This window comes from Lepus europaeus, chromosome X, assembly GCF_033115175.1.
Source record: "Lepus europaeus isolate LE1 chromosome X, mLepTim1.pri, whole genome shotgun sequence".
Taxonomy (NCBI): Eukaryota; Metazoa; Chordata; class Mammalia; order Lagomorpha; family Leporidae; genus Lepus; species Lepus europaeus.
Window position 1 is genome coordinate 68,230,894 of NC_084850.1, and position 22,524 is coordinate 68,253,417.

The 22,524-nt window shown below is 38.4% G+C and overlaps 1 protein-coding gene across 4 annotated transcripts in view; it reads right to left on the minus strand.

Moving 5' to 3' along the window:
- The window catches only part of RPS6KA6 (ribosomal protein S6 kinase A6), a 152,429-nt gene that overhangs the window by 103,613 nt on the left and 26,292 nt on the right, over positions 1–22,524 (minus strand). For all 4 annotated transcript variants that reach the window (XM_062183246.1, XM_062183244.1, XM_062183243.1 and 1 more), the window contains one exon: positions 16,932–16,991. In XM_062183246.1, coding sequence (XP_062039230.1) covers positions 16,932–16,976 — 45 coding nt within the window. In that variant the 5' untranslated portion in view covers positions 16,977–16,991. The remainder of the gene's footprint in view (positions 1–16,931; positions 16,992–22,524) is intronic.

A 22,524-nucleotide genomic window follows, 5' to 3' on the forward strand; every position in this document is an offset into this window, starting at 1 on the left:
TTATTAAAATACATACTTATCCATCCCTTAAAATGACAATATCTCTCAATTTTCAGCAACTTCTAAAAAGCTGCCAATGTAGAAATGCTACTAGATGAGAAAGACTACTTTTTCCAAGTAGACTGTGACCATATGATATTGTTACACTAAGTCTTAACAATTTGTCTTTCCTTCCCACTGGACTGCAAACTTTTATTTAAAAACATTTACTATTTGCATCTACTTGGGAGGGAGGGAGAGGGAGAAGTAGAGGAAGTGGGGGCAGGAGGAGGGGGAGTGAGTTTCCACATGCTGCTTTACTCCTGAAATGCCCATAATAGCCATGGCTAGGCCAGAGAGAAGCCAGGAACCTGAAGCAACATCCAAGACTCCACGTGGCTGGCAGGGGCCCAAGAACTTAGGTCATCACCTGCTGCCTTTCAGGATCAGAAGCAGGGTAGCTGGGAATCCACTGGCACTCTGATAATGGGATGTGAGCATCCCAAAAAGCAACTTAGCTGGCAGCACCACAACACCTGCCCCAACTGTGAACATTTGAATGCAGATATTATTACCACATTAATGTCTGTACTCCTAATGCTTAGGAAAATATATACTTGATCTTATGAGATCAGAAAGCCAAAGAAATTCTATCAATTTTAAAAAACATGAAGGAAGAAAAACAAACTTCTTAAAGGAAAGTGAGCTCTTAAAGGACACACAAAAAGGTGAGGAGGTTGATGTGTTCATCTGCTTGACTATACTAATAATTTCACTATGTATATCAAAACATTGTTATATACCTCCAATACATATAATAAAAGTAAGTATTTTACAGGTAAAATTTGTAAGTACCTTCAAATTTATTTTTAAATATCCATTAAAAAAAATGGGCAAGGGGGGGGGGGCGGCGCTGTGGCGCAGCGGGTTAACACCCTGGCCTGCATCCCATATGGGCGCCGGTTTAAGACCCGGCTGCTCCACTTCTGATCCAGTTCTCTGCTATGGCCTGGGAAAGCAGTAGAGGATGGCCCAAAATCCTTAGGCCCCTGCACTCACGTGGGAGACAGGGAAGAAGCTCCTAGCTCCTGGCTTCGGATCAGCGCAGCTCTGGCCATTGCAGCCATCTGGGGATGGAAGACCTCTCTCTCACTCTCTCTGCCTCTCCTCTCTCTGTGTAACTCTTTCAAATAAATAAATCTTTTTAAAAAATGAGGAAGGTATTACAGCACAGCCAGTTAAGTCACTGCTTGATTCACCCACATACCATATCTGAGTACAGCTTCATGTTCCAGCTCCTCTGTTTCCAATCTAGCTTCCTGCTAATGTATCCTGGAAAGCAGCAGATGATGGCTCAAGTACTTGGATCCCTGCTACCCATGTGGGAGACCCAATTGGAGTTATCGGCTCAGCCTGACCCCACCCTGGCTATTGCAGACATTTGGGGAGAGAGATGTTAGTGTGTATGTGTGTGTGTGTGTGTGTGTATATGCTCTCTCTTATTCTGCCCTTCCAAGAAATAAAAAAAATAAATATTTTAAAAATAAGTAGATCAAAACATTTTAAAAAGCATAAAATATATTTCCAGAATTTATTTTTCATATTTACAAAGGAAACAGTAAAACAGGAGATGCATTCTGCCTAATGGAATTGCATCAACTATTTTGAATATAACCTTGTGATAATAATACTTCTAATTTAATAAAATAAGCATTTTCCCTTAGAATGTGAGGAACACAAATTTTTTTCCAGAATATTCATCATCAGTATTTTTATTACTCCATATTGTTCTTGAAACAAATGAAGGGCATAATGGTCTCAAAATTTGTATTTTCTTAAATGCTGATATTAATGCTTGCATATCTGCCTGTTTAATGAAGACATGTTTTAGCAAACAACTACTACACATTTTATCACTAAATTACAGATAGCTTCCTTTTGAGTAGAGAGCAGTTTATAATGCTCTCACTAAATAAAGCAATCACTTGTAGAAGAAATATTTATTTAATATACTTTTTTTGGTTCCACCCTCAGACATTATGGTTCAAGGTGGAGCTCAGGCATGTGTGTTTTCTAAACCTCCTCAGATGATTCTGATACATGGCCAAGATTGAAAAACACCATTTAGGTGCTTCTAAGATTTGGGGGTAAGAGAGAGATGTGTGTGTGTGCACAGCTTGCTACAGAGGTGCTTAACATTTGTATGTCACTTGCTCTTTTTTATTGTCAAAGTATTTGATACTCTCCTGTGTCATCATTTCCAATACTGGGCTTTTGTATTTCCTCTGCTCCCTACCCCATTCTTGTCCATTGCCTAACATTTCTCAGACTTACCAGGACTATGTTTAGTGATGTCTACTATTAAAATGTGTTTCAGTCATCTCAAGCCTTGCCACCTCCCTCTACCTCACTTTCATCAGGTGCTGTACCATTCCAAAAACCTGAGAGTAGCAACAATCTAGATTTAAACAGGTGTTAATGTACTTATCAGTGATCCATTTGTATTTTCCTAAGAGTAACTCAAAAAAACTTCCTTATGATGATTCAATAAAATTGTGATATGTCACCTTATTTTCCCCTATATTCACTCTTTAATTGTTCACTTCTGCAACTAATCAATCACATTCATTAAGCACATACTCCATATCAGATACTGTGCTATATGTTGGCAATACAGAGATAAAATGTGAACATAAAGATAGAGAACTTTGTCAAAATAATTTTATCATTAAAGAAACAAAAAAATGTAAGTAGGGCAGCTGTTCGGCTGCTGCTTGGGACACCATTCCATATCAGAGTGCCTAGGTTCAATACTTGGCTCTGATCCCAAATCCAGCTTTCTGCCAATGCACACCCTGGAAAACAGTGATGACTCAAGAGGTTAGGTCTCTACCACCCATGTGGGAGATCTGTACTGAATTTCAGACTTCTAATTTGTGCCCAGACCAGCCTAGCCCAGCCTGGACCAGCAAATGCAGGCAAATGGAGAGCGAAATAGAGGATAGGTTCTCTCTCCTTCTCCCTTGCTCTCAATTCCCCCTTTTCAAAATAAACTTTTTTTTAGAAAAATACACTTTAAATCACATTGCCTCACAACTGATATGACAAAATCCTAACAGTACCTCAGATTATGACTGTATTTGGGGATAGGTCCTTTAAAGTGGTAATTAACATAAAATGAGGTCACATGGGTGGGTCCTAATCAAAAATGATAGGTATCCTTATAAGGTGTCCTTATAAAGAAGCTAATGGCACATACACACACAGGAAACATCATGAGAAGGCACAAGGAGGAGAGAGATATCTACAAGCTACAGAGGGAGATCTCAGAAAAACAACTCTGCTGGCATCTTGATGCCAGACTTAACAGACTCCAAAATCGTGAGGAAATAAATTTCTGTTGTCTAAGCCACCCGATTAGTACTAACTGGTCAGGGTAGCCATAGTAACCAACATTAGGTGATTTATGAAAAGAAAGTTGCTACTATCAAGAGAAGATTTAATAGGGACAACTATTCTTTCTACATCAAATGATAAATGTGAGGCAAGGATGACTATAAGTTTTTGTTTTGTTTTATACTTTGTTTACAACCTCAAAGTAATCAATGATCAATATGAAAACTATGAAGGCTCAATCACACCCAAAATATTATGTTCTGATCTCTGTAATTTGTGATCACCTACTTATAAACAAACAAACTGAGAGCCAGAAAAACAGAAACAGAGAGAGAGCCAGCCAGTTCATTTCCCAAATGCCTGCACTGGCTGGGACTGGGCTGGGTGAAAGCCAGGAAGTCAATCCACTTAAGCCACTATCACTGTCTCCCAGGGTCTGCATTAGCAGGAAGCTAGATTCAGGAGCTAAAAAGACGTATAAAACCCAAATATATGATGTGTGATGCAAAAATCTTAACCAGCATCTTAACCACAAAGCTAAATGTCTGACTCTGTGATTATTTTTTCCTTAATTCAAGAGGCCAACAATGCTGTAACATTGGAAAAACATTCTAATGAACTGGCAAATACACTAGAGCTGTATTCATTTGACAACTGATTTGGTCAGAAGGAAAACATTATTAACCGGAAAGAGAAAGAGCTGATGACAATTTATTAGCAATATACTATAATTACAAGTTTCACAGGACTGTTGGGACCATCTTCCACAAAACAAGTCAAAACAACAGAAGAGGGATTTTTAAAGCCCAAATTTCTTGGGTTTTATGTAATAATGCAACATCCATCTGTTCAACATTTGTCTTATTTGAGAATAGCCAGGCCAGTTTGGTGGAAAGATCATTCTGAAATTCCAAGAATCATTTGGTTATGGATTTGTTAAAATAAATTGCAGAGACCTGGAAGAGCATCTTGATATGCACTTCTCATGTAGTAATCCAAGATTACTAAAAACCAAGTCAATTATCAGTATAATTTGAGAGAGGGCTAACAGTAATAATATGTCAAAATAAACAATATAAAGTCACCATAGTGAATTAAACACATCAAAATAATGTACAAACTGAAAGGGAATTGCAGAATATTTAGGTTTGCAAAGTTTTTTATTGATGACTAAAAACCGAAGAAGGGTGGCAAACTAGTTCCCACTTGGGTTGTTTGATTCTATTTATTAGGATCAGCTCCTTAGTTCTCCCACCAAAAATGGTAATAGCTTCTTTTTCTATCTCAGATCTATTATAATGGAAAACTTTGAAAACCACAGAATATCCATAAAAATTGATGTACTGAACTTACAATATTTATCTTTGCATATTTCATAGTGCAGCATAAATGTACCATGTAGTGGCCATACAATAGTGTTTAGACAAAAAATTATTCATCTGAGAGTTTTACATATCTATAGTACAACGGCTTCAAATTTTTTAAAAAGGAAAAGGAATAAAAGCAGAAGTACACAACAGCATTTTAAGGAAAGAAAAATATTGAAGCAAAACAAGTTTAACTATTCATCACAGTAAAAAAAACTAATACAGGAAGTAAAAATCTGACATACCAGAAGGGATATCTAGCTTAAAATACTCCCTATGTAAGTTTCCACATGAGTTTAACAAAGTAAAATGCACTGTGAAAAAGTAGTTTTAAAAGAATTCTTGGTCGGCACCGTGGCTCACTAGGCTAATCCTCCGCCTGCGGTGCTGGAACCCCAGGTTCTAGTCCCGGTTGGAGTGCCAGATTCTGTCCCGGCTGCTCCTCTTCCAGTCCAGCTCTCTGCTATGGCCTGGGAAGGCAGTGGAGGATGGCCCAAGTCTTTGGGCCCTGTACCCACATGGGAGACCAGGAGGAAGCACCTGGCTCCTGGCTGCAGATCGGCGCAGCGCACCAGACACAGCAGCCATTTGGGGAGTGAACCAACAGAAGGAAGACCTTTCTCTCTGTCTCTCTCACTGTCTAGCTTTGCCTGTCAAAAAAATAAAACAACAACAACAACAACAACAAAAGAATTCTTGGGGCCAGCGCTGTGGCGCAGTGGGTAAAGCCACTGACTGCAGTGTCGGCATCCCATATGGGTGCCGGTTCAGGTACCAGCTGCTCCACCTCTGATCCAGCTCTCTGCTATGGCCTGGGAAAGCAGTAGAAGATGGCCCAAGTCCTTGGGCCCCTGCACCCGCGTGGAAACCTGGAAGAAGCTCCCGGCTCCTGGCTTCGGATCGGCCCAGCTCCGGCCATTGCAGCCATTTGAGGAGTGAACCAGCAGATGGAAGATCTCTCTCTTTCTCTGCCTCTGTCTCTCTGTAACTTTGCATTTCAAATAAATAAATAAATCTTTAAAAACAAAGAATTATTATAAGAGACCTATATCAAGAATGATATTTCTAATTAGACATTTAAGGGCTTAAAATATCAGGAAATCAATAGTGCTTTATTGAATATAAATTTTCAGTTGAATACAACATTTGTGTTTCTGGGTAATAAAAATATAAATCAATTTAATGACTAAACATATTGTTAACCTTGTGTTATGAAATCAATGAAGAATAGAATTGTAAACTAAATCATCTTTGAAATTCCTAATATATTATAAGCATTAAAAATATGTATTTCCAGGCCAGGCATTTGGCACAGAGGCTAAGATGCCAAAGGGGCCACCTGCATCCCATATTGGAGTGCCTGGATTGAAGCCCCAGCTCTGTGTCTGATTCCAAGTTCATGCTAATGTGCACCCTAGGAGGCAGCAGGTGAGGGCTCAAGTACTTAATTCTCCGTCATCCATGTGGGAGACCTGAATTGAGGTCCCAGGTCCTAGCTTCAGTCTGGCCAATCCTCAGCTATTGTGGTTATTTTGGGAGTGAAGCAGTGGAAGAGAAAATTCTTTCTGTGTCTGTCAGTCTCTCTTTCAAATAAAAATAAATATTTTTAAATACATATTTGACTTCAATAAATAATACTCTATATGAGATATTTTAAATTAATTAATTAATTTACTTATTTCTTTATTTATTTGAAAAGCAAAGCATCAAAGAGAGAGGGAGACCCAGCGTAGAGAGGATCCATAGATTCACTCTCCAAGTTGATGGCAACAACCAGGGTTGGGCCAGGATGAAACCAAGAGTCAGGAACTTCATCCAGGTCTCCCACGTAGGTGACATGGGCCCAAGTACTTGGACCATATTCTGCTGCTTTTCCAGGTCCATTAGCAGGGAGCTGGATCAGAAGTGGAGCAGCCAGGACTCCAACCAGCACTCATTTGGAAAGCCAATATCATAAGCTGGAACTTAATCCACTGTGCTACAATTCTGGCCACTCTATACATGCTTCAAAAGTAAACATAAGTGAAATCATCAACTATCGAATATAAGACAACTATGCTTATTTTGACAACATGTAAGAAAGAAACTCATGTTAGCCATCTACTAAAGAAGAATATCATACTTCTTTTAGTTTTGACATTGTTACCAAGAGTAGAGGATTAGGTGGTGAAACAGGGTATCAGATATCTTTTATCAGGGAATTGTTACTTAATAAATACCAAATGTGAAGGTCATCTTGAGAAATGGAACAATGTTTCAAAACAAATCTAGACATAGTAAAAAGTATAGCAACTATAAGGGTGGGCATTGTGTCATGCCATATGGGGGTGCCAGCTGCAGTCCTGGCTGTTCTGCTTCAAATCCAGCTACCTGCTATTGCACCTTGGAAGGCAACGGAAATTGTCTCAAGTGCTTAGACCCCTGTCACCCATGTGGTAGACCAGGATGGAGAGTCCCTGGATCCCTGTTCCAGCCTGCTCCAGATCTAGCTGCTGCAGTCATTTGAGGAGTAGACAAGAAAACATACGATAGATCAGTGTGTGTGTGTGTGTGTATGTGCCCCTCTCTCTGCCACTCTACCTTTCAAATAAATCAATAAATCTTTAAGATTAGACTGCCTATCATCCAGCTTTGCTAGTCATGCTGGATATACAAGTATATGATGTCTAAAACCTTTTTGTTTCATCTGTCTTGTTTTAACTAAAGAAAAGAGATCAAATGACCATGAAAATCCAAAGTAAGAATAATGAAGGATATATTGGCATTCTAAATCAATCACAAAATAGCACCAGGCCACATAGGCATATCTAAAGATCAAATTTAAACAACACTATAAGATCTCTACATAATAGAGCAGTCTCTACAATCCTACCATACTTTAAAAAAAACTAAAAAGCCAATCACAAAAAAATACACAGGTGCCAACATAACAATGAAAAAAACAATCACAATAAGAAAAATTCTTACATACAATAATACTTCAGAAGTTTGTGGAAAATAGAATTAATGGTTTATTTTGGTGAAAAAAAATTGAAATCCTTGCATAATTTTTTTCATAATATGTATTTTCCATGAAGTTTGTGAAGACCTCTCATATAAAAATATTTTCAAATGTAATTACTTTTTTTATTTGAAAAGCAGAGTGACAGAGAAACACACAAAGATCTTCCATCTACTGGTTTACTCCCTAAATGCCCACCAACAGCCAGGCTGAAGCCAAGAGCCTTGAACTCCACCCAAGTCTCCCACATGGGTAGCAAAGACCCAAGCACTTGAGCCACTATCCACTAACTCCCAGGACATTGATTCACAGGAAACTAGATCCAAAGCAGAGCTAATACTCAATCCCAGGCACTCAACATGGCATGCAGGTGTCCTAAATGATGGCATAACCCACTGTACCGCAATGCCTGACCCAATATATTTAAATACACACACACACACAAATGCTTTCTTATCATCCATATAGTATACTAATACATGGTAAATATCTTACCCATCATACACTAAAAGTGCATGGTGTTAAATCCACATAACCTAGGCCACAAACCAAATCAAATCCCTGAAAGTTACCTAGGTCCTTTATTCTCTAAAACTTCAGACTCCACTTCTAGGCACTGAAATTCATGCTTAAAGTAAATCACATCAGCATATATCACGATATATTTCTACTATCATCCCACTAGAAACTTTACTTTCTATTAAAACTAAAATGTAGGCTGGCATCGCGGCTCAATAGGCTAATCCTCCGCCTGCGGCACCGGCACCCCGGGTTCTAGTCCGGGTCAGGGTGCCGGATTCTGTCCCAGTTGCTCCTCTTCCAGTCCAGCTCTCCGCTGTGGCCCCGGAAGGCAGTGGAGGATAGCCCAAGTCTTTGGGCCCTGCACACACATGGGAGACCAGGAGAAGCACCTGGTTCCTGGCTTTGGATCGGCGTGGTGCACTGGCCGTAGCACGCCGCTGTAGCGGCCATTGGGGGGTGAACCAATGGAAAAGGAAGACCTCTCTCTCTCTCTCTCTCATTGTCCACTCTGCATGTCCAAAAAAAAAAAAAAACTAAAATGTAAACATTTGACAACCACCCTATGTATATAAGTTTATGGGGGGGCCGAGCCAAGATGGTGGATAGTAAGGACGTGCACTTATAGTCTGGGAAAATTTAGTTTAATAAAAGTGGAATTACTGTAGCCTCAGGAAAAGACTCAAGAAAATCTGCAGAGGAAACGCTTCCAGATCTAGTGGATGTGACATAGAAGACCTACAGGGAGCCCACCACGTGGAAGCCCAGCCGCGGGAGTCGAGCCGCAGAATCTCATCGGCGCAGGAACGGGAGGTAAGACAAAAACCTCAGAAACACGAGACATTGGCGGGGAAAGGCAGAGGCCTGAGGCCACACTGGGCAAAAATCATCAGGCTGACTGGAGGAGAGAAAAAAAAAAAACACGAATAAATCAGGGGAACCAGCACGGACACTAGCCTCTCTTTCCACTCACCTAACAAAGCCGAGCAAAACAAACAGCAGGCGCCATTTAACATATGTAAAGCGGCAACCCAGAGTAGCCAGTCAGTAAAACTTGACTCTGGTCGGGAGAAATAACAGGAGGTTAGAATCTAGTGAAAACAGGTGAAGCTAACTATCTGTGACTGAGAAAATCTGACTGGAGGCGAGCGAACTCACCGAGTACACAAACTCAGTAACCTTGAGACTGTGGTGAAACTTGAGAACACATTGAGGGCTGCATAAACTCGTTGTGTGGTCCCACGGGTAGATCAAACGAATATTTCAACTACCCTCAATACCACTCAGCTGTGCAGAATTACTTCCCAACTGAGTCAAAAAAAAAAAAAGAGAGAGAGAGAGAGAGAGAGATCGAGCAAGGAGCAAGGGAGAGAACAATCTGGGTGAGTCACTTTTTGCACAACCTTAAACCTGAAGAATCAAACAGAGCTATCTGGCCACACCCATCACAGCCTCTAAGGATCCATCAAAGCAGACAGCCCACTTACAGGCATAGTATAACGAGAAAAAAAACACCACAGCAAAAAAAAAAAAAAAAAAAAAAAAAACCATAAATTATCTCCAACATGCCAAACAACAAACGTAGAAACCGAGGTAACAAGAGCAAGGAAGACACTATGATGCCCCCAAATGAACAAGACACCCCAATTCAAGATTATGAAAATGAAGAGATAGAGGAAATGCAAGAAGCGGGTCTGAAAAAATTGATAAGAACATTAAGAAGTTCTCAGAAACAAATTCTTGAACTACAGAAATCCTTAATGGACAAGATAGAAAATCTCTCCCGTGAAAATGAAATATTACGGAGGAATCAAAATGAAATAAAACAACTAGTAGAACATGAAACTGTGATAGTGACAAGAAACCAAAATGAAATGAAGAACTCAATAGATCAAATGACAAACACATTAGAGAGCCTTAAAAACAGAATGAGCGAAGCAGAAGACAGAATATCGGACGTAGAAGACAGAGAACAGGAAAGGAAACAGTCAAATCAAAGAAAAGAAGAAGAAATCAGAAATCTAAAAAATACTGTCAGTAATCTACAGGATACTCTTAAAAAAACCAACATTCGGGTTCTAGGAGTTCCTGAAGGCATGGAGAGGGAGAAAGGATTAGAAGGCCTTTTTAGTGAGATACTAGCAGAAAATTTCCCAGGTTTGAAGCAGGACAGAGACATCCTAGTACAGGAAGCTCATAGAACCCCTAATAAACATGACCAAAAGAGATCCTCAACACGACATGTTGTAATCAAACTCACCACAGTAAAACATAAAGAAAAGATCCTAAAATGTGCAAGAGAGAAATGCCAGATTACTCTCAGAGGATCTCCAATTAGACTCCCAGCTGACTTCTCATCAGAAACCCTACAAGCTAGGAGAGAATGGCGAGACATAGCCCAGGTACTAAGAGAGAAAAACTGCCAGCCCAGAATATTATATCCTGCAAAGCTCTCATTTCTGAATGAAGGTGAAATAAAGACCTTTCACAGCAAACAGAAATTGAAAGAATTTGTCACCACTCGCCCAGCCCTGCAAAAGATGCTCAAAGATGTGTTACACACAGAAACACAGAAACACGGTCACCAATATGAAAGAAGGTAAAGGAAGGAAACCTCACAGCAAAAGATCACAGGAATCTCAAACCATATATTAGAAAATATCTTTGGCAAATAACAGGGCAAAGTTACTCCTTCTCAATACTCACATTGAATGTTAATGGCCTGAACTGTCCAGTTAAAAGACACCGAATGGCTGATTGGGTTAAGGAACAAAACCCACCTTTTTGCTGCTTACAAGAAACTCATCTTTCCAACAATGATACATACAGACTGAAAGTGAAAGGCTGGAAAAAGATATACCATGCCAACAGAAATGAAAAAAGAGCGGGCGTAGTCATTTTAATATCGGACAACATAAACTTTACCACAAAAACTATTAGAAGAGACAAAGAGGGGCACTATATAATGATTAAGGGATTCATTCAACAGGAAGATATAACGATTATCAATGTATATGCACCTAATTACAGGGCACCAGCTTATTTAAAAGACTTGTTAAGGGACTTAAAGGGAGACTTAGACACCAATACAATAGTTCTGGGAGACTTCAATACTCCACTCTCAGAGATAGACAGATCAACAGGACAGAAGATCAACAAGGAGACAGTAGATTTAAATGACACTATAGCCCAAATGCATCTAACAGATATCTACAGAACTTTGCATCCTACACATAAAGCATTTACATTCTTCTCAGCAGTACACGGAACCTTCTCTAGGATTGACCACATACTAGGCCATAAAGCAAGTCTCAGCAAATTCAAAAGAATTAGAATCATACCATGCAGCTTCTCAGACCACAAAGGAATGAAATTGGAAATTAGCAACTCGGGAATCCCTAGAGCATGTGCAAACACATGGAGATTAAACAACATGCTCCTGAATGAACAATGGGTCATAGAAGAAATTAAGAGAAAATAAAAATTTTCTGGAAGTAAATGAGGATAATAGCACAACATACCAAAACCTATGGGATAAAAAAAAAAAGCAGTGTTAAGAGGAAAGTTTATATCAATAGGTGCCTGCCTACATCAAGAAATTGGAGAGGCACCAAATAGATGAGCTTTCAAGTCATCTCAAGGATCTAGAAAATCTGCAGCAAACCAAACCCAAACCCAGTAGGAGAAGAGAAATAATTAAAATCAAAGAAGAAATCAACAGGATTGAATCCAAAAAAACATTACAAAAAATCAGCCAAACAAGGAGCTGGTTTTTTGAAAAAATAAACAAAATTGACACCCCATTGGCCCAACTAACTAAAAAAGAAGAGAAAAGACCCAAATCAATAGGATCAGAGATGAAAAGGGAAACGTAACAACAGACACCACAGAAATAAAAAGAATCATTAGAAATTACTACAAGGACTTGTATGTCAGCAAACAGGGAAATCTATCAGAAATGGACAGATTCTTGGACACATACAACCTACCTAAATTGAGCCAGGAAGACATAGAAAACCTAAATAGACCCATAACTGACACAGAAATTGAAACAGTAATAAAGGCCCTCCCAACAAAGAAAAGCCCAGGACCAGATGGATTCACTGCTGAGTTCTACCAGACATTTAGAGAAGAACTAACTCCAATTCTTCTCAAACTATTCAAAACAATTGAAAAAGAGGGAATCCTCCCAAATTCTTTCTATGAAGCCAGCATCACCTTAATTCCTAAACCGGAAAAAGATGCAGCATTGAAAGACAATTACAGACCAATATCCCTGATGAACATAGATGCAAAAATACTCAATAAAACTCTGGCCAATAGAATGCAACAACACATCAGAAAGATCATCCACCCAGACCAAGTGGGATTTATCCCTGGTATGCAGGGATGGTTCAACGTTCGCAAAACAATCAACATGATACACTACATTAACAGACTGAAGAAGAAAAACCATATGATTCTCTCAATAAACGCAGAGAAACCATTGAATAAAATACAACAACCTTTCATGATGAAAACTCTAAGCAAACTGGGTATGGAAGGAACATTCCTCAATACAATTAAAGCAATATATGAAAAACCCACGGCCAACATCCTATTGAATGGGGACAAGTTGGAAGCATTTCCGCTGAGATCTGGTACCAGACAGGGATGCCCACTCTCACCACTGCTATTCAATATAGTTCTGGAAGTTTTAGCCAGAGCTATTAGGCAAGAAAAAGAAATTCAAGGGATACAAATTGGGAAGGAAGAACTCAAACTATCCCTCTTTGCAGATGTTATGATTCTTTATTTAGGGGACCCAAAGAACTCTACTAAGAGACTGCTGGAACTCATCAAAGAGTTTGGCAAAGTGGCAGGATATAAAATCAATGCACAAAAATCAACAGCCTTTGTATACCCAGGCAATGCCACGGCTGAGGAAGAACTTCTAAGATAAATCCCATTCACAATAGCTACAAAAACAATCAAATACCTTGGAATAAACTTAACCAAGGACGTTAAAGATCTCTACGATGAAAACTACAAAACCTTACAGAAAGAAATAGAAGAGGATACCAAAACATGGAGAAATGTTCCATGCTCATGGATTGGAAGAATCAATATCATCAAAATGTCTATTCTCCCAAAAGCAATTTATACACTCAATGCAATACCAATCAAGATACCGAAGACATTCTTCTCAGATCTGGAAAAAATGATGCTGAAATTCATATGGGGACATAGAAGACCTCAGGTAGCCAAAGCAATCTTGTACAACAAAAACAAAGCTGGAGGCATCACAATACCAGATTTCAGGTCATACTATAGGGCAGTTGTTATCAAAACAGCATGGTACTGGTACAGAAACAGATGGATAGACCAATGGAACAGAATAGAAACACCAGAAATCAATCCAAACATCTACAGCCAACTTATATTTGATCAAAGATCCAAAACTAATCCCTGGAATAAGGACAGTCTATTCAATAAATGGTGCTGGGAAAATTGGACTTCCACATGCAGAAGCTTGAAGCAAGACCCCTACCTTTCACCTTACACAAAAATTCACTCAATATGGATTAAAGACTTAAATCTAGGACCCGAAACCATCACATTAGTAGAGAGCATTGGAGAAACCCTGCAAGATATAGGTACAGGCAAAGACTTCTTGGAAAGAACCCAGAAGCACAGGCAGTCAAAACCAAAATTAACATTTGGGATTGCATCAAATTGAGAAGTTTCTGTACTTCAAAAGAAACAGTCAGGAAAGTGAAGAGGCAACCGACAGAATGGGAAAAAATATTTGCAAACTATACTACAGATAAAGGGTTGATAACCAGAATCTACAAAGAAATAAAGAAAATCCACAACAATAGAACAAACAACCCACTTAAGAAATGGGCCAAGGACCTTAATAGACATTTTTCGAAAGAGGAAATCCAAACGGCCAACAGACACATGAAAAAATGTACAAGATCACTAGCAATCAGAGAAATGCAAATCAAAACCACAATGAGGTTTCACCTCACCCCAGTGAGAATGGCTCACATTCAGAAATCTACCAACAATAGATGCTGGAGAGGATGTGGGGAAACAGGGACACTAACCCACTGTTGGGGGGAATGCAAACTGGTTAAGCCACTATGGAAGTCAGTCTGGAGATTCCTCAGAAACTTGAATATAACCCTACCATATAACCCAGCCATCCCATTCCTTGGAATTTACCCAAAGGAAATTAATTTGGCAAATAAAAAAGCCATCTGCAACGTAATGTTTATTGCAGTTCAATTCACAATAGCTAAGACCTGGAACCAACCCAAATGCCCATCAACAGTAGACTGGATAAAGAAATTATGGGACGTGTACTCCATAGAATACTATACAGCAGTAAGAAACAATGAAACCCCGTCATTTGCAACAAGATGGAGGAATCTGAGTGAATTAAGCCAGTCCCAAAGAGACAAATATCATTTGTTTTCCCTGATCGGCGACAACTGAGCACCAAAGGGGAAACCTGTTAAGTGAAATGGACACTATAAGAAACAATGACTTGATCAGCTCTTGTCCTGACTCTAGATGTACAATGTAATAGTTTATCCTTTTTAGTATTTGTTGTTGTTGTTGTTGTTGTTGTTCTAGTACTAGTGGTTGAACTCTGTAAATAACACACAATTATTCTTAGGTGTTTAAATTTTAACTGAAAAGTGATCCCTGTTAAATATAAGAGTGGAAGAAGAGAGGGAGGAGATGTACAATTTGGGACATGCTCAATCGGACTTGCCCCAAATGGTGGAGTTAGAAATGTACCAGGGGATTCCAACACAATCCCATCAAGGTAGCATGTACCAATGCCATCTCACTAGTCCAAGTGATCAATTTCAGCTCACAAATGATGACTCTGATAGGTCTAAGAGTCAAAGGGATCACACAAACAAGACAAGTATCTGCTAATACTAACTGATAGAATCAAAAAGGGAGAGAAGGATCCAACATGGGAAGCGGGATACACAGCAGACTCATAGAATGGCAGATGTCCTAAACAACACTCTGGCCTCAGAATCAGCCCTTAAGCCATTCGGATCTGCCTGAAGAGCCCATGAGAGTATTGTAGGCATGGAAAGCCAAGACCCCATGGAAAAGAAAAAAAAAAAGAAGACCTAAATGAAAGATCTCAGCGAGTGAGATCCCAGTGGAAAGAACGGGGCCATCAAAGAAGGAGGTACCTTTCTCTGAAGGGAGGAGAGAACTTCCACTTTGACTATGACCCTATTGGAATAAGACCAAAGTCAGCGAAATCTAAAGGCTTCCATAGCCTTGGCAACTCATGACTAGAGCCTAGGGAGATTACTGACGCCATAAACAAGAGTGTCAAATTGTTAAGTCAGCAACAGGAGTCACTGTGTACTTACATCCCATGTGTGATCTGTCCTTAATGTGTTTTCTAATGTGTAGTGATGCTATAACTAGTACTGAAACAGTATTTTACACTTTGTGTTTCTGTGTGGGTGCAAACTGATGAAATCTTTACTAATTATATACAGAATCGATCTTCTGTATATAAAGATAATTGGAAATGAAAAAAAAAAACCTGGTGTTAAATTGGAAATGGCATAGAAAATTAATTAATTTTAAAAAAATATTATGTAGGATCTCTGTCTTTAATGTGCTGTACACTGTTATTTAATGCTATAACTAGTACTCCAACAGTATTTTTTTCACTTTGTGTTGCTATATGGGGGCAAACTGTTGAAATCTCTACTTAATATATACTAAACTGATCTTCTGTATATAAAGAGAATTGAAAATGAATCTTGATGTGAATGGAAGGGGAGAGGGAGCGGGAAAGGGGAGGGTTGCAGGTGGGAGGGAAGTTATGGGAGGGTGGAAGCCATTGTAATCCATAAGCTGTACTTTGGAAATTTATATTCATTAAATAAATGTTTAATAAATGAAAAAAATAAAAATTAAAAAAAATAAGTTTATGTAGCTCAGTGTTTCCAAATTTGATCCCATTTCTACCCAGAAGTTGAAGAAAACCTTATTTACATACATCCAGTGGATTCTGTATTTAAGTAATCTAATAACTAAGTGAAATATTTTATTTATTACACTGAGATGGGTAAATTTTGTAATTTTTATCTCAATAAAGCTATTTTAAAAACTTCATGCATAAGAATTTCTTACAGGAAAACCTGTCCTATATTTTGGATTGTAGCTGATTTATTAATAACTGGGTTTGAGGGTCAGCATTGTGGTAAGCTTCTACTTACATTGCCCAAATCCCATAATAAAGTACCAGTTTGAGTCCCAGCTGCTCTGCTTCTGGTACAGCTCAGTGCTAATGAGCCTGGGAAGGCATTGGAGAATGTCCCAAATACTTGCACCTGTGTCAAACATGTGAGGGACCAGGATAGAGTTCCTAGCTCCTGGCTTCAGCCTGACCCAGCCCCAGCTGTTGCAGCCATTCAGGAGAGTGGACCAGTGGATGGAAAATTTTCTCTCTATCTCTCCCCCTCTCTCTGTCACTCCGCCTTTCAAATAAATAAAAATTTTAATTAAAAAATTTGTTTCCTATTACCAACTTATCTGAGTGTCTTCAAATGACAAAAATTTTCTTCTTTTCTTATTATTCATTTTCCTTATATGACAAAACTGTTGCTTAATAAATTAACATGAATACTTACCTGGCAAGAATCTGCTTCTCCCTCTTCCATTGGCTCATCAACCATTTTAACACCATTTACCTGAAAAACATTGTTCAACAGTTGAAATACAGAAATATTAAAACAACAGTAATAGCTAAGAAAAATATAACTCTAGACATTTATCTCCACAATCTAACAAGATCCACACTTACTGAAAAACAAAAAAACAAAGGACATATAGAATGTACTTAGAAAAAGAACACTATTAATATTGTTCCCAGACTTCCTTAAGAGTCCTTGATTTTCAGAGTTTATTTTTCATTTCATATTATTTAGACCATTGCTATGGCAGACAACCATATACTGAGTATATGATCTATGTACTTTCATTAAATTTGTCTCCAACCAAATATTTATGACACATACACAAAAATGCCACAGAAGACATCTTCCATGGGGATATGGTCAAAGCAAATTAGGATGGAAAGAATTTTACACTTTGTGATATTTCTCCCCTCATTCAGTTCAATTAAATTTCATGAGGTAATATACAGAAAAAATAAACCACATGAAAGAGATTAAAGTGGCCATGAACATAAAATTATTTCAACATACAAAGCATAATACACTTCAATCACTATTTCAAGAAAAACAAAATGTATCTTTAGTCAAAGATCCACAAACTACAGCCTATGGAACAAATCTGGCCTCTCTATTTCTGTATAAAAAGTTTTTGGAATATAGCCATACTCACTTGTTTTCATATTATTGATGGCTGCTTTCACACTAAAACAGCAGAGTTAAGCAGTGTGACAGAGATCCTATGCTTTCAAACCCTAAAATATTTACTATTTGTTCCTCTACAGAAAAAATTTTCAACCACTGATTAAAGGTGTTTGAAAATTAATCAACACCAAGATGGTCATTGGTCATTTGTAAGAATCCACAGAAAACTAAAAAGAGCTTCTGGTAACAGCCTAAATGGAATAAGCTCACTAAGCCTATCTCTCCCCTGATTACAAACTAAAAATTCCAGGTAGAACACAAACAATCAAACTAAAAATACCACCTGAGAATTCTAGAAACTCAACAGTACCAACTGGATTAAATAAAGAGAGAAAAAAATTGAAAAATAACTCAGATGAGTTTCCTGGGCTTTTTTCTGACCTTTATCTCCTGTATCTGACCTGAGGAGAGACTGAAACACAGAACTGCACTGTAGGCATGAATAAAAATTCCATAAGAAATCCCAGTTTCGGGCCTGGTACTGAGGCATAGTAGTTTAAGGCTCTGCCTGAGGTGCCAGCATCCCGTATGGGTGCCTGTTTGTGTCCCGGCCACTCCTCTTCTGATACAGCTCCCCGCTGATGTGCCTGGGAAAGCAGTGGAGGACAAGCCTAAGAGCTTGGGCCCCTGTACCCATGTGGAAGACCCTCATGAAGCTGCTGGCTCCTGGCTTCAGCCTGACCCAGCCCCAGGTGTTGCTGCCATTTGAGGAGTGAACCAGCGAATGGAAGATCTTCCTATCTTTCTCTCCCTTTCTCTGTCTGTAACCCTGCCTCTCAAATAAATAAATAAATCTTTATGAAAAAAAAAAGAAAGAAATCCCAGTTTCTACAGAGGACCAGGAAAAGATGTACTTAAGGAGAACTCAAATTTTCTCTTCCTATCTCACTTTCTCCTTTTCAACACTCAGTCCTACTCTAAGGCAAAGCTCGATGCAGAGGAAAATCCATCTCTGGCCAGTGGAAGCAGGAAAACAGTCTCCAATGATAAGAAAAGTACAAGGGTAATCCCTGTTATTTTTTTTTTAATTCTTCATTTCATCCTGAGGGCAGCCCTAATAGTGCAAAGCTCTATGAATCATGAAAGACCAAGACGCTGAAATAAACTAATTTCTGATCACAGGAACAGCTAAGCGGCTCCTGAGAACTGGAGAATATGGAAGAAATAACAGAATAAAATGAAAGAAGGGGATCTGTTCATTTTATCAATGAATCCACAAAAGTCTTAGTCTCAACAACAAACTGCACATGTAGGGAACTAAAGAAGCATAACAAAGGCTTTGAGACATGAATGCAGTATCAACCACTACTCAAGTCTCAGACTAAATTACTAAATTAGCACATGCTCTGAGTGGCACATCCAGAGTGCTTACCAAAATGCTCTGAAAACTAAATTAACATTGAAAACATTATGCAGAAAGGGTAAGGCAGAACATGGAAGTTTGAACTTAACCAAGTAGATTGCCTATTGAATCAAACAAACAAAAACAATTATCAATTCCAAGCTGACTCCAATGTTGAAAGATCTGACAAAGACTTTAAAGCAGCTATTATAAATACACTCTTCAGAAAAAAATAAACACACTATAACAGAATAAAAAAATTATTAGCAAACAGAAACTCTAAAAACAATAAAATGTAAATGATTCTAGAACTAAAAATTATATGAAAATTTTAAGAAATACTAGATAGACTCAATGAAAAAATGAAGATGGCAGGGGAAATAAACAGAACACAGATAAATAGAAATCACCTAATATGAAGATAGTGTAAATGAGTAAAAACAGAGTCTCAGAGACATGGGAAAATATCAGATAGTTAAAATTCCTATCATTAAAATCCTAGAGGCTGGCGCCGTGGCTCACTTGGTTAATCCTCCGCCTGCAGCACTGGCATCCCACATGGGCGCCGAGTTCTAGTCCCGGTTACTCCTCTTCCAGTCCAGCTCTCTGCTATGGCCTGGGAGGGCAGTGGAGGAAGCCCCAAGTGCTTGGGCCCCTGCACCTGCGTGAGAGACCAGGAGGAGGCACCTGGCTCCTGGCTTCAGATCGGCACAGCGCCGGCTGTAGCAGCCATTTGGGGAGTGAACCTACGGAAGGAAGACCTTTGTCTCTCTGTCTATAACTCTGTCAAATAAATTAAAGAAAGAAAGAGAGAGAGAGAGAAAGAGAGAGAGAGAGAAAGAAAGAAAGAAAGAAAGAAAGAAAGAAAGAAGAAAGGAAGGAAGGAAGAAAGAAAGAAGGAAGGAAGGAAGGAAGGAAGGAAGGAAGGAAGGAAGGAAGGAAGATCCTAGAAACAAGAATTTAAAAAAAATAAAGCAATTCCACTCAGATGAAAGGTCAAGAACTGGTAAATCTATAAAGACATAAACATTAGTGGTTTCTTAGGGCTAGAGTATAGGGAGATGAGGTTGACTGATAAAGGGTACAGGCTCCTTTTTACTGTGTTGAAAAACTTCTAAAATTGTGGTAATGGTTGTACATACTTGTAAATATGATAAAGCACTAAAACATACATTTTGAATGGGTGTATTTATATGGCAAGTGAATTATATCTCAATAAAGCTGTTTTTAGAAAAGAAACAATGGGGCTGGCACTGTGGCACAGTGGGTTAAAGCCCCAGCCTGCAGGGCTCGCATCCCATACAGGCGCTGGTTCAAGTCCCAGCTGCTCCACTTACAATCCAGCTCTTTGCTATGGCCTGGGAAAACAGTAGAAGATGGTCCAAGTGCTTGGGCTCTGTACCCATGCAGGAGACCTGGAAGAACCTCCTGTCTCTTGGCTTTGGATCAACACAGCTCAGGCCATTGCAGTCATTTGGGGAGTGAATCAGCAGATGTAAGATCTTTCTCTCTCTCTCTGGCTCTACCTCTCTCTGTAACTCTGTCTTTCAAATAAATAAAATAAATCTTTTTTAAAAAAAAAGATAGAAAAAATGGCTGAATTTCTGCCAAATTTAGTGAGAGATTTAAATGTACAGTTTAAAGAAGCTCGGTGAACCCCAAGCAGGATAAAATCAAGGAAAGCCACCTCAAAACATATCTTAAACAATTTTTAACCAAATGAAAAATGGGAACATTCCTGAAGAGAATGAGAGAAAAACAGCACATTACATAAAGGGGAACATCAAATTGAATGACTGCAGATTTTTCATGAAAAATCATGGAGGCCAGAAAACAGTGGAAAACACCTATCTGGGATAAATGGAAACATTAACACATAACTGTGCACATGAATGCTAACAGCAACTTTATTCATAAATGTCATAAATTGGAAATGATCCATTTCATTCACCTAGTGAGTAGCTACTCATCAGTAAAAATGACAGAATTATTGCTTTTTCTAACAACATGGATGAATCTTAAAAGCATTTTAGTAACTGAAAGCCAAATACAAGAGGTTAAATTTTGCATGACTCCATCTACATGACATTCTGAAAAAGGAAGAACCACATGAAAACATTGGTTTTCAGGGGGTGAAGGTGGAAGGTGGGAAGGGTTGGGGTAGGGTAGAAGAAGGGGATTACTACACAGCAATAAAAATAATTATTGACACACACAACACAGATGATTTCAAATATATAATTGTAAATAAGCTAGATTCACAAGGCTACATACTATATGATTCCATATACATGAATTATGGAAAAGATAAAACTAAAGGATGAAGAAGAGACTAGTGGTTGTTGGGGGATAGGACTCATGGAATAGCTTGACTACAAAGAGGCACTTCATAGGAACTGTGTGTGTTGAAGGTGATGAAACTTCTTGACTGAAATTATGTTTACACAATTCTTTCTGTCTGTATAATCTCAGAACTGTACATGATAAAGACTGAATTTAACTGTATGAAAAATTTTCAATCAACTTATTAAAAAGTAAATTACCATTATTTAACTAACATTATTCTTCTAAAAAAAGGCCTAACGAACACCAAATAAAGTCACCAATTATGTCAACTTTGCTAACAAATCCATCAATCATTATCCATTATCCATTATTTTCTATTTGAGTATTTTGCGTCTGTGACATTTATTTTCTTTTATTCCAATTTCTTTGGCAGTTCTTTTCCGATATCCATGAAAAGCAGTAACTCATCAGAAAATGGACTAGAGTCACCTTCTCATCTCACCCCATGTTGTCTCCTCAGACAGTTAATTTACTGAAATGATTCACATTTACTCAAAGACTACTCTTTCAAGCTCCCAATCCATATATCCAACTGCCCACTTGACATTTCCACTTGTTTATCTCAGATGTCTCAAAAATCTCTCAAAAATAACCAACATAAAAAGGATTTAGTAACCCTCTGTCCAAGTCTGCTCTTCCTCCATGGTTATTAATTTCAATAAATGGCACCACCATATACCATCTTACCTCAAAACAGGTAAACTATAAGGGATAAAAAAAAACAGGTTGACCATTAATATGTACAAAGAATATTCACCAAAACAGTCCAGAAACCAACATGAAGACAGAATTCTGTAATTAAAATTTTACTATAAAATGACTCTCAGGATTATCCACAGAAAAAAGATTATGCATAAAAAGAACAGAAAAAGAATTATCCATATAAAAAGAAAATACTGCTTTCCTCTGTTACCTAGTTACTGGTTACATCCTACTCATATCACTTATGACTAATTTATCATGAAGCTGTGGGTCTGAAGGAACTAGAAATAAAATGAATCTGAATGAGTCAAAAAGATCACACTATCCTGGAAATCATTTCAGTCACCAGAAATGGCCTTTAAAAACAGAACACTCCACTAACTCCTACCTCAAGTACCTTCAAGGTACCAAGTTTTCAATATAAAATATTAATTCCTATGGATGAGCATGGTATTC